The sequence below is a fragment of the Ictidomys tridecemlineatus genome, chromosome 7 (assembly GCF_052094955.1).
Source record: "Ictidomys tridecemlineatus isolate mIctTri1 chromosome 7, mIctTri1.hap1, whole genome shotgun sequence".
NCBI classification, from domain to species: domain Eukaryota; kingdom Metazoa; phylum Chordata; class Mammalia; order Rodentia; family Sciuridae; genus Ictidomys; species Ictidomys tridecemlineatus.
In genome coordinates, this window is record NC_135483.1 from 167,241,588 (window position 1) to 167,253,788 (window position 12,201).

Genomic DNA, 12,201 nt, shown 5'->3' on the forward strand with positions numbered 1-12,201 from the left:
AGCTTCATGTATATGTGGGATCAGTTTAGAATATGGGCATCAAAATCTTATTGAAAATTATCCATTACAACATTTGCTTCTATAGGAAAACAAGACATATCTTACATACTTTATTATTTTATGTTACAACATGTCATATTTTATAATTATTGAAAGTTTATAAATACATTTTTGTCTGTATTGAATGGAGTTCTTTTTTGTTAGGAACAAAAACATGGTATTACCCATGATAGATGTCCTTGGTTTCTGGATGGAGATATCTCTTTAATAGGAAATGAGAGCAAAACATTTTTCAGGACCATGTGTTAATTTTATAATGTGTAAATATAAGTGTTGTAAAACAACCAGTTTGCCTATTAATAGCAAGTTGGGCACAAACAGTTGGTTAGATTTGAGCCTTATGATGGAAGAATAACTAAATAAATCTCTGGGAAATATATATGAGTCATGTAAAATTTAAGTATTTTAAATTATGAAAACGTTCACTATTTCTTTCAAGTAATAATTACAAATTTTGTTGTCTATTCTTCATAGCTGTTATTGCCCAGTTAACTTATATCTGTTCTGTCAACTGCAAAGCCTAAATTTAAAATGATAATAGTAAATGTGTGTATGATTCCAAATTTTCACCATTACATGGAAGATTTTGTTTTTATTTTCCTAGATACCATCACAGCCATGTTGGATTGCACAGACAGGCCTGTTCTTCAGGCCATTTTTCTTAATAGTAATTGCTTTGAACATCTCATACGACTACTACAGAACTGCAAGGTACTTTTCTACTATTATCACCTTTAAGTTTTGAGATACTTTTGTTTTCTTTATGTTTTAATTCAAATTTTAGTATATTGTTACTGTTTTAATAGTTTGTGTTTGCATTTATGTAATCAAGTTCTTTACTGATTGAAATTAGCATTAAATCATTTCTAATTGTCTAAGTACTTTAAAAAGAGTCAAACTGAAAACTGATTTATTTATATAATGAGCATTTCAGTTCATGATATAAATATTTTTTTTTCCATTTAGTCCAGGAAGATACTGGAGACCCTTTAAAGTTAGTTGCTTCTGATTTCTTGGCTAGCCATTTGTGTCAGAGCATACTAAGATGATCTAGATTTTGCCTTTAGTTCTTTGAAAACAGTTCAGTTGGAAATGTTGTCTTTGACCATCTGGAAACTACTCCATGTTATGTATTCTATTATTGTCTGCCACTGATAAGAGGGAATATTTATATAAAACATGGATTTCTTGTTGCAAATCTATTACTCCAACTCAAATTGTATGTCATTGACTGAATGATATTTTTGTATAAGAAATGGCTTTTTAGTTAACTAAATAGACTAATATTTACTGTGTATCAACTGTGTGTCAGCTTCTATTCTGAAATTATTGATTTAAGAAAAAAGATGAAAGTACTGTCATCCAGTACTTACACTTTGGTTGGGGGCAAGACAAAAAAGAAACCCAAAATATATAGGAGATCTGTTGATGGTGAATGCCACAAAGAAACAGTAGGTAGAAGGCTAGAGCATGCCTAGGAAAAAATAAAGATACTGTTTTTGCATCTACTTCGGTTAGGCAAAGACTCCAGTAAGGGGACATTTGAGGAGAGATGTATAGGAAATTAATGAGCCAACCTACACAAGTATCAGAGTTTCCTTGCTAGAATACCAAAGTTCTTGAAGTGGAAGCATTCAGTCTATTTGAGGAGCAAGAAGGAGAAAAGAGCTAAATTCCATAAGATCTTATAGACTATATAAGAACTTTTGGTGATCATTACATTGGGACCAAACTTTAGTGGTAGAGCACATCCCTGTCATGCACGAGGCCCTAGGTGGTAAATTATTTAATGCTGGGGATCAAACCTCTGGGGCCTCGTGCATGCCAGGGATGTGCTCTACCACTAAAATACACCCTTTGCCCAAGTATTTTGTTTTAATCAAAATTTATTATGCTATAAAATTTGCAACAATTTCAGATAAACCTAAGCATTTGCTTTTTTTTTTTTTTTTTGGTACTGGGTATTGACCTCAGGACCACTGAGCCACATCCCCAGCCCTATTTTATATTTTATTTAGAGACAGGGTCTCACTGCATTGCTTAGCGCTTTGCCGTTGTTGAGGCTGGCTTTGAACTTGTGTTCCTCCTGGCTCAGCCTCCCAAGATGCTGGGAAGCATTCACTGTTTAACCAGCTAATTTCCAAATAAATAAAAATATAAAGACCACAAAATATTTTCTAGAAATTTTAAATCTGATTTGACCTCTTTAGTCTGACTAGACTATGTATACTTCCTATTAATGTTCTTCTAAACCATTTTTGATTCTAATACATGATCCTAGATTTAAAAAAATTAAAGGTAACATTTTATCAGTGCAATCATCTTTTCATAGCTGTTTTGGTTAAATGTAAGTTTTATAATCATTCTTTATTATACCATCATACATACTTATTGTTGTAAATAAGTAAGGGGCTATGAAGTTGTATTATTTTGTTTCTGAATTTAGACTTTAGAAAATTATTTCTAGTTAAAACAGATTCCATTGATTTAATCTAGAATTCTAGACATTTTCTCTTCTCCAATACACTTTTGGTAACATTTTCACAAGAAACCTACAGTGTATCATGATGGGGAAAATAGTTATTCTTTCTCAAAGTATCTGCCTTATCCTTCCCTTACTTTTCACTTTTTTTTTTCTTACAGCATCAGGTTAAACTGTACATGCTGTTTTAAAAAGTGGCACTTGTTTTGTCATTCATATTATAATTCTGGAATAACTATTAATTTCCATCAATAATGATGGTCATTTCTCAGAAAAACTTTGTTTTTTAATTTCTGTTTTTGTTTTTTTTAAGTTGTAGATAGACACAATACTTTTATTTTGTTTATTTATTTTTTTATGTGGTGCTGAGGATGGAACCCAATGCCTCCCAGCAGCTAGGCGAGCACTCTATCACTGAGCCACACCCCTAGCCCCTCAGAAAAACTTTTTAAAGTCAGAATTTTACTACACTAAAATACAAATATTGTTTATCTTTCACTTGGTTTACTTTTATAGCAGATTAGAATATTTTATATAAATACTTACCTAATAAAATGAGGAAATAGTTTGATGTGAGGGTAATATTTTTTTAGGTTTGCTTTTTACAAAGATTTTTGGCCATGTCAAGTTGAAAATTTTTAATTACATACACATTTCTGAAACATATTCTCTGTTGAAAATGTTTGTTGGGGCTGGGGATGTGGCTCATATGGTAATGTGCTCATTGGCATGTGTGGTGCACTGGGTTTGATCCTCAGCACCACATACAAATAAAATAAAGATGTTGTGTCCACCGAAAACTAAAAAATAAATATAAAAAAAAATTTTCTCTCTCTCTCTCTCTCTCTCTCTTTCTCTCTCTTTCTCGTTCTCTCTCTTCAAAAAAAAAATGAAAATGTTTATTGTAGAAAAATTGATACACTAAAAAAGAAATGACCTCTATAGTTCTATAAAAATAAAGGTTACTATTATGATTTAAGTGCTTACTAATATGTTGGACAGTGTTAGATGCCTTGCTTGCATTTGAGGTCACACAACATATCTTGTCCTCATAATGACTACTTTGTAGATCAGGCAAGAAGTGACAGAGCCAGAGTTTCAGTTTAATTCTCCTCGACTTCAAAGGCCTTCACTTTTTTTCTTTACTTTTTGTTCCCTCAGTTAGGGCTAAAACCCAGGGCCTCACGAATGCTACGAAGGCACTCTTCCACTGGGCTATATCCCCAATGCCTTTTAAAAATTTTATTTTGATAAAAGGTCTCACTAAGTAGCCTAGTCTGAGATCCCCCTGCCTCAGTTTGCCCTGAGAAGCTGGGATTACAGGCATGCACCACCACACCTAGCTAAGTAATGCATTCTTATTGTAAAATAGATACATTGGTGGTGTATCAGTTCTCCCATACAATATAAATATATTCTAAAATTTATGGGAATTATTACCACTTTTTACCCATGCGTAAAAAGTAATAATTTTCATAATTTCTAATGGAAAAATGTGTTTCTGTTAATGGGAAAGTAAGATAAAGAATCAAGCTGAATAGTATCAATAGAGGGAATTAGTATGTTTTGATATCTCTAAACCGTATTATAACACTAAAGCAAAATTTGAAACAGCTGTTTGATAGTTTTCAGTATTAGTGTTATCCTCTTCTACAGTTGTTCAGAGGCTATAGAAGTTAGTACAGACTTGTAGAAACTTTTTTTTTAATATTTATTTTTTAGTTTTTTCAGTGGACATAACATCTTTATTTTATTTTTATGTGGTGCTGAGGATCAAACCCAGCGCCCTGCGCATGCCAGGCAAGCACGCTACTGCTTAAGCCACATCCCCAGGCCCGAAACTTTTTTTTTGAATATTTATATTTTAGTTGTACACAATACCTTTATTTTGTTTGTTTATTTATTTTTATGTAGTGCTGAGGATCGAACCCAAGGCCTCGCATGTGCTAGGCAAGTGCTCTACTCCTGAGCCACAACCCCAGCCCCTGTAGAAACTTTAATATGTTTGTTAGTGAATTTCATAAAACATAAGATGCCATTTTATAGTGCAACAGTATTTTGATGCCAAACACAAGATATAGAGACTAGACTGTATGGAAAACTGCACCTAATAGATGCTAAAGGGCAGAAACACAAAAGGAGAACTACTTATTTTCACAAGTGGAGCATACCATATACTGACTTCATTTAAGAAAAGCAGTTTCAGCTCACATACACAACATTGGGGGGAAAAGTTAGCAGAGTATAAACAAAAAATAATTCAAACTCCATTTAAAAATTTTTAAAAATTCTTTTTAGATACACATGATAGTAGAGTGTATTTTGACATTATATATACATGGAGTCTAACTTATTAGGATCCCATTCTTGTGGGTATACATGATGTGGAATTTCACTGGTCATGTGTTCATATATGAACCTAGGGAAGTTGTGTCTGATTCATTCTACTGTCTTTCCGATTCCCATTCCTCAAATCCTATTTTTTTTTATTGGTTGCTCAAAACATTACAATGATCTTGACATATCATATTTCATACATTTGATTCAAGTGGGGTATGAATTTTTATTTTACCACGTGTACAGATTGCAGGATCACATTGGTTATACATCCACGTTTATACATACTGCCATACTAGTGTCTATTGTATTAAACCCCATTTTTAAGAGGTTGAAAATCTCTTCAGATTTCATTTTTATTTTTTAATGGAATATAATAAGCATTTTTCTTGAAAATGAATTTTAAATAGGTTTATGTCCTCCACATTTTAAATGCTGTATTTTTGATCATTTGAATGATGTACTGAATTATTTGAATTTTGCTTGGATAGTAAATATTGTAAAACTTAGTAAGTGTCCCATGGTCATAGGAACTGCTATTTAAAACTTAGAACTTGTAGGAAGTCTTTTGATTGGACCTAGAAGGCAAAAAATAGGCAATGGAATGTGCTCAAGTCTTCCAGAGATGACTGACACTGTGGCCTGACTGCTCTTAACCCTTTGTTCCAGGGTGTTTCATCTCTTGGTTGTTTGTTTTTTGCTCTGTTTTCTTTCATTGGTGTAGTTTTCTACAATTGAAAATGCATTTGTGCCCATGTACATATTTACATTTCGTTGTAGATGGACACAAGGGCACAATACCTTTATTTTATTTATTTTTATGTCAGTGCTGAGGTTCGAATCCAGTGCCTCACACAAGCTAGGCAAGTGCTCTACCACTGAGTCACAATCCCAGCCCCACATTTGTGATTTTGATAATAGAACTTTGCTATACATATAGAACTGTCAACTGGTATGTCTATCAGGGACATCTCATAACTAGTATAACCCAATTGAAAGGGTCTTATGTTTTGTCCTATTTTTAGGTGAGATAGAGTCTCCTGTAACTACAAGAATAAAATTAAATGTATAGTTTCCAGGTCTGGAGCATTTTGAAAGAGAGGACAAATTCTATTAATTTCAAACCAGTCGAGGTTCTGCCTCTGTGCAACTCCATAAAACTGTTTCTAATCAAGGGCCTGAAAACCTTTTAGTTTCCAAGTTAAATGGACACTAGTTGTTATTTTTGCTGGCATTTTCCATTTGTCACTGTTGCTTGTGGCCTTCTTGAGAAACTTAAAAAGAATTGTTTCTGAATTATCAACATACTCATCTTTTCTATGCTCTTTGTTTCTGTGTACCACAGTGGCCATTCTTCAGTCTCTTTGGAATATTCCGTTTCTAAAAATGCTGATATTACCTATTTGATCCTAGGTTTTTACCCTCCTACACCTTAATTTACTTATGTTTTTGACAATCTCAACTATTATTTATAATAGCCAAGATGTGGAAACAAATTACACACCCATCACTGAATGAATACAGAAAATGAGGTATATATTTACAATGGAATTTTTACTAAGCTTTTCATATGATGTTTGATACATAGAAAAAGTATTGACATTCTCGAGGAATTTTCCACGAACCCCTAATAGAAAAGATTTTAGACCTAAGACATCAGGTTTTATTTTTTTAATGTACTTCTAGGGGCTGGGGATGTGGCTCAAGCAGTAGCGCGCCCGCCTGGCATGCCTGCGGCCTGGGTTCGATCCTCGGCACCACATACAAACAAAGATGTTGTGTCCGCCAATAACTAATAAATAAATAAATATTTAAAAAAAATGTACTTCTAGTTACAAATAACATAATACAAGCCATTCTGTGACTGGATGCTTTTCCCTGTAATTAAAAAAAAAAAAGATTTTTAAACTGTGAAAAAAAAATTATTTGATACTACTTACCACATTTTGTTTTGAAACAGGAAATGCTAGAGAATAAACCCATTTCATGGGGGAAAACCAGCCTTTGGAACTTGGGCCTTTCCTGTTGGCTGTACATCTTCCTTACTTCAGGAATAGTTTTGTTTGAATCACTGTGGATTGTGACATTATTGTCTTTAAATCTTTTAAAAAATTATTGGCACATATTAATTGTACAAATGAATGGGATTCTATATGATTTTCCCTATAGGCATACATTATGCATGATCATATGCTCCATATTTCTTCTTTGATACCTACCCTTTCCCTTCAACACCTTCCCAGTCCCTAGTAATCTGTCTTCTACTTTTAGGTCTTTTGTTTCCACATACAATCTGTATAGTTTTTTATTTGTGGTGCTGGGGATTGAATCCATGGACTAGTGCATTCTAGGCAAGCCCTCTCTACTTTAGTTTCCACATATGAGAGACAACAGGTGATACTTGTCTGTGTCTGACTTGTTTCCCTTAACATGATGTCATCTAGTTGCATCCATTTTGCTGCAATGATAAGATTTTTTTTAATGGATGAATGATACTCCCATTGTGTTTATGTGTGTATCATATTTTTGTTATCTATTCATCTAAACTAATTCCATATCTTAGCTATTGTGAATAGTGCCATAAAAAATACAGGCATGCAGTTACCTTTTTTGTGTGATGACTTCATTTCCAGTGGTTATATACCCAGGAGTAGGATAGCTGGATCATATGGTAGTTCTATTTTTAGCTTTTTGAGGAACCTTATACTGTTTTCCATAGTGACTATCCTAATTTACATTCCCACCAGTGGTGTTCAAGGGTTCCTTTTTCTCCACAATATATCCAGTATTTCTTTTTTTGTTTTTGTTTTTTGATAATAGCCATTCTGACTGTCATTAAGTCTTTAAAAATGGGGGAAGCTTTGAAATAAGCTTCCCAATTTATTCATCATACAAATAAGGAAAAGTGTGTCAAGAAAGATATAATTACTAGTCCAAGGTTAGTACTAATAAGTGATGGAGCTAGGATTTCTTACTAAGTTTTTTCTTTTTCCTATGGTCCTAAAAGTCCATTGTGATATGTAGTTTTCTAATTGTAGTAATTGCACTTAAGTTCACCATTTAGTCAGTAGAAAATATGTTGCCTGTGCATTAAAATAGGAAAATTAAGATTATATTGATACATAAACATTTTATGAACTAGTTTATATTATTTCTGAATGTATAAAAATGTATTACATGGTGGTACAAATGTCTGTGATTACTTTCTGTTTAAATTGATTTCTTTTGTTATTAGTAAAGAATAAATCATTTATTCTGCTTTATTCCATCATACAGAATCATGACAGTTTTGCTGTTTAAACATGCACACCTGTTGGAAACATTAGAAACTAAAGGTTAAAGTGACACAAATAATTTATGAAACATGGAAAATATTTAGCTGACCGCTGGCAGTTTCTGTGCTTTCTTTTTGTATGAGAGTCACAGTCCACTATAAGTTATTTTGTTTCCTTGAAGAAACATGATTTGAATTATTGTAATTTTTTAAAAAGCCATCCATAGATGTTTGAATTAGAACAGAAGAACAGCATTATCTTTAGTAGTAGCAATAAGAGGGATTCAGAAACCATCCCATTGACTTTGGGGCTGTGGTAAAAATCTTGATGTTTTTTGATTGTGTCTTAGTGTAAGTTTTTAGAATTACTCATTTAAGAGTAAGAACTTTTGGAAGATACTTCATGTACATTGCTATGTTGCTGTCTGGAAAGACTTTCTCGCCCTCTCTTTCTCTCTCTCTCTCTCTATTTTTTTTTTTTTTTTTTGGCAGTACTGGAATTGAACAGAGGGCTTTGTGCACACTAGGCAAGTGCCCTGCCTATAAGCTACATCCCTAACCCTTGGAAAGCTTACTTATTTTTACCTGTATTAGCTTCATTAGAACATTTCTATTTCCTTGCATCTGAATAATATGCAATCTTTTCCCCCAAATCTTTGCTGATAATACTATCTTTCATTTACTAAGTCTATGTTATGTGCTACATACCATGTAAATAAACTACCATATCATTTAACATGTAAATATCATTTACCATATCATTTAACATGTAAATAAACTACCATATCATTTAACATGTACAGGTATTTGATGAGATATTTATTATTCTTCCCATTTTTAAGAAAACAAACTTGGAGTAATTAGTTTTCCTTAAAATCAAACAGTTAAGAAGTAGGAAAGCCGGGGCTGGGCATGTGGCTCAAGTGGTATAGCTCTTGCCTGGCATGCGTGCAGCCCGGGTTCAATCCTCAGCACCACATGCAAACAAAGATGTTGTGTCCACCGAAAACTAAAAAAAAAACAAACATATATATATATATATATATATATTTTAAAAAAATTCTCTCTCTCTCTCTTAAAAAAAAAAATTGACTTGATTCTCCAGACTCACCATTAGACTCACCAGCTAATATGTACCCTACAAATATTTAAAAAAAAAAAAAAGTAGGAAAGCCATGATTCCAACTCAGGTCTCTGACTCCAAAGAGCCTATTAAGCTTTATGTACCTGTTATATACTTACCTTTATCCAGTTAATTTTTTTCGTAGTTGTAGATGGACAGAATGCCTTTATTTTATTTATTTTTATGTGGTGCTAAGGATCGAACCCAGTGCCTCACACATGCTAGGCAAGTGCTGTGCCACTACAGCCCCAGCACTCCAGTTAATTTTATATTGCAGTATTTTAGCACGTAACTAAACTTTCTGAAATCACAGATTTTCCTAAGAACTTCCTTCTTGATATGCTTTTAGTTTTTTTTATATATCTAACTTTTTCTTCTTTCACTCTCATTTGAATTATTTTTGTCTTTAGGCAAACTATGCCAGAGTCCAAAGCCTTTTGGAATGCTGTTTTGTATATAAAACTAAAATTAAGCTGGGTGTGGTGGCACAGGAATATAATCCCAGCTACTTGAGAGGCTGAGGCAAGAAGTTGGCAAGTTCAGGGACATCCCAGGCAATATAGCAAGACTCTGTCTCAAAAATAAAGAATGGCTGGGGATGCAGCTCAGTGTTAGAGTGCCACTGGGTTCAATCCCAGTACCAAAGAAAAAACAAAACAACAAATAATCTAAAATTAAAATACTTGATTCTTTTTTTTTTCCCATTCAGAGGAGGGTAATCCTCATGTGTGCCATAAATAATACCAATCTCCCTTTCCAGTATACAAACTAATATAAATTAAGTTCAACTCTTTACACCTTTGGAGAATATTGTTTTATGATATTCTTTAAAAAAATTCTTTAGTTGTAGATGGACACAATATATTTATATTTATTTATTTATTTTTATGTGGTGCTGAGGATCAAACCCAGGCCTCATGTATGTGAGGCAAGTGCTGTACTACTGAGCTACAACCCCATCCCTGTTTTATGGCATTCTGATATGATGTACAAATAAGATAAATTTGGAAAATTCTGTACACTGACCTCCATGTGGGGTTATACATTAGCCTGTTGGAGACTCTGAGAAAAGCATTTCAAGATATAACCCTTTCAATAGTTAAATAGTATTTCACAAACTTACTTGACTAAGTACATTATTTACTGTAATATCTTGAGTCTATCTCAGTAGCAGCTTTCCTCCTCCCCTGTGAGGCATTCTTCTGATGTTTCTGTAAGTAGTTAGGAATATTAACTAATTTTAATTATTGTTATTTCTTATTCTAGTAACTTTGAGTTCTAAGGGTGAAATATATCTATGATAATTAGTCATGGTATATAAACTAATATTAGTTTGTTACCCAAAAAGCAAATAATTTGCAATTTCTGGAAGTGATATACTTCACAAGTGGATTCTTGGATTGGTTTTCAAGAAAGGTGGGAATCCATTTAGGTTTCATTTTTCTTAGAGGTAACAACTTAATTTTCTTTCTCCATTATTCTTATTTCTGTTTTTAACAGCTGTTTTTAAATGCTAATAATAAGGTGGCAGACAAGAACGAGAAAGAACTTGCCAACAAATTACTCACAGAAATGAATGAGGACCAGGTATCTACAAAGCCTGCATCTTGTTTCAGCCAAAGTCCAAAATCAGTCAATGGGAATAACTTTCCTGTACTTTTCTTCTTGCTTCTTAAAATACATAAACATTAAATAATTCTAATATTCATTAATTATTTTTGAAAATTACTTAAATATTAAAATAAGAATTACTTTCATCTAAAGGATAATTATCTTGGTGGTTTGTAGAAGCAATGAATAAAATGCTATCTGTGCACATGTATTCTCTTTAGTTTGAGGAGATATAAAGTACAGGAATGGGATCCCAGTATCAATGCTGTCTACCTGATGGTGACTTCATATTTTGGGGGCTTCCTTTTCTAAGCACTTTGGTTTAATTGGAACCTCAGGTATTTGTTTGTGAATACGTATGGTCATTGTTAATATCTTGATTCTTTGCTTCTTATTGACAAATAATGATTATAATTCAATGGACAACCTGAATCTTGGAGGAAGGGAAGAAGATGGTGAACTCTTTGAATGTTAAATTAGTATAAACTCAACTTTCTTCTAGTCTAAAAATTCAACTCTATATAAGGATAATGAAGCAAACTTACATAGTAAATGTTACTTCTCATGTGTTAGATAAATTAATTTGGAAAAAACTTAGAATGAAGTTTGCTCTTTTCTTTTCCAAAATGTAAGAGAACTTATGTCTTTTATTAACATTATGTTAATATCTAGATTAACAGAGTTATGGTATAAAAAGAAACTATATTTTAGTGTATTGTTTTCTCAATGGGAAATATTTTACAGAGTACTCTTTTAGATTTCTTTATACACTTTTAGTCCCTCTGAAGCCTACTTATATAGTTTAATAAAATAATTATAATAGTCTTGTAGAAGTTTATGTTATAATTCTAAATAGTGGATATAATGAGGTTTTTAAAAATTTTTCTTGGACAAAATCTAGCACAGATCTTACTTGTATAAAATTCTGCTGTATGCAGAATGTTTAATATGTACTGTAATGTTTATTGTATATGTAATATGTTTATCCTACATAGCATTATTTAATAAATAGCATCAACAAAAACCAGAATTTTAGATTAAATGCCCTACCTAAAGGTGATTGAGCTTAATTCAACACTACAGTTAAATTAATCTAAACAGTTCCCTTTGCATGTGAATTTTTTTACTGGAAGATGGTGAGAAAAATCCTATTTGTGGATTGACTGGCTTCAGAATTTTTCAGGACTATTTATTTTTACATCTTTCCAGTTCTTGTTCTGTGCTTTCGTGATAATTATCTATAGGAATATAAACATTCTATGCTTTTCAAGCTAAGCCTATAAGTAATAGTCATGGTCAGTTGTTAAATATTGA

The 12,201-nt window shown here is 32.6% G+C and overlaps 1 protein-coding gene across 10 annotated transcripts in view; it reads left to right on the plus strand.

Moving 5' to 3' along the window:
- Nucleotides 1–12,201, plus strand: part of Nbeal1 (neurobeachin like 1) — a 185,907-nt gene that overhangs the window by 62,025 nt on the left and 111,681 nt on the right. For 7 of the 10 annotated variants that reach the window (XR_013424260.1, XM_040294730.2, XM_021735694.3 and 4 more), the window contains exons 10-11: nucleotides 665–771; nucleotides 10,777–10,863. Coding sequence is in view for 9 of the 10 variants with exons in the window: in XM_040294730.2 (XP_040150664.2) it covers nucleotides 665–771; nucleotides 10,777–10,863 (194 nt within the window). In the remaining variant the exon portion in view is untranslated. The remainder of the gene's footprint in view (nucleotides 1–664; nucleotides 772–10,776; nucleotides 10,864–12,201) is intronic. The other 3 variants (XM_005338923.5, XM_078017876.1, XM_078017877.1) reach the window with 1 other exon arrangement.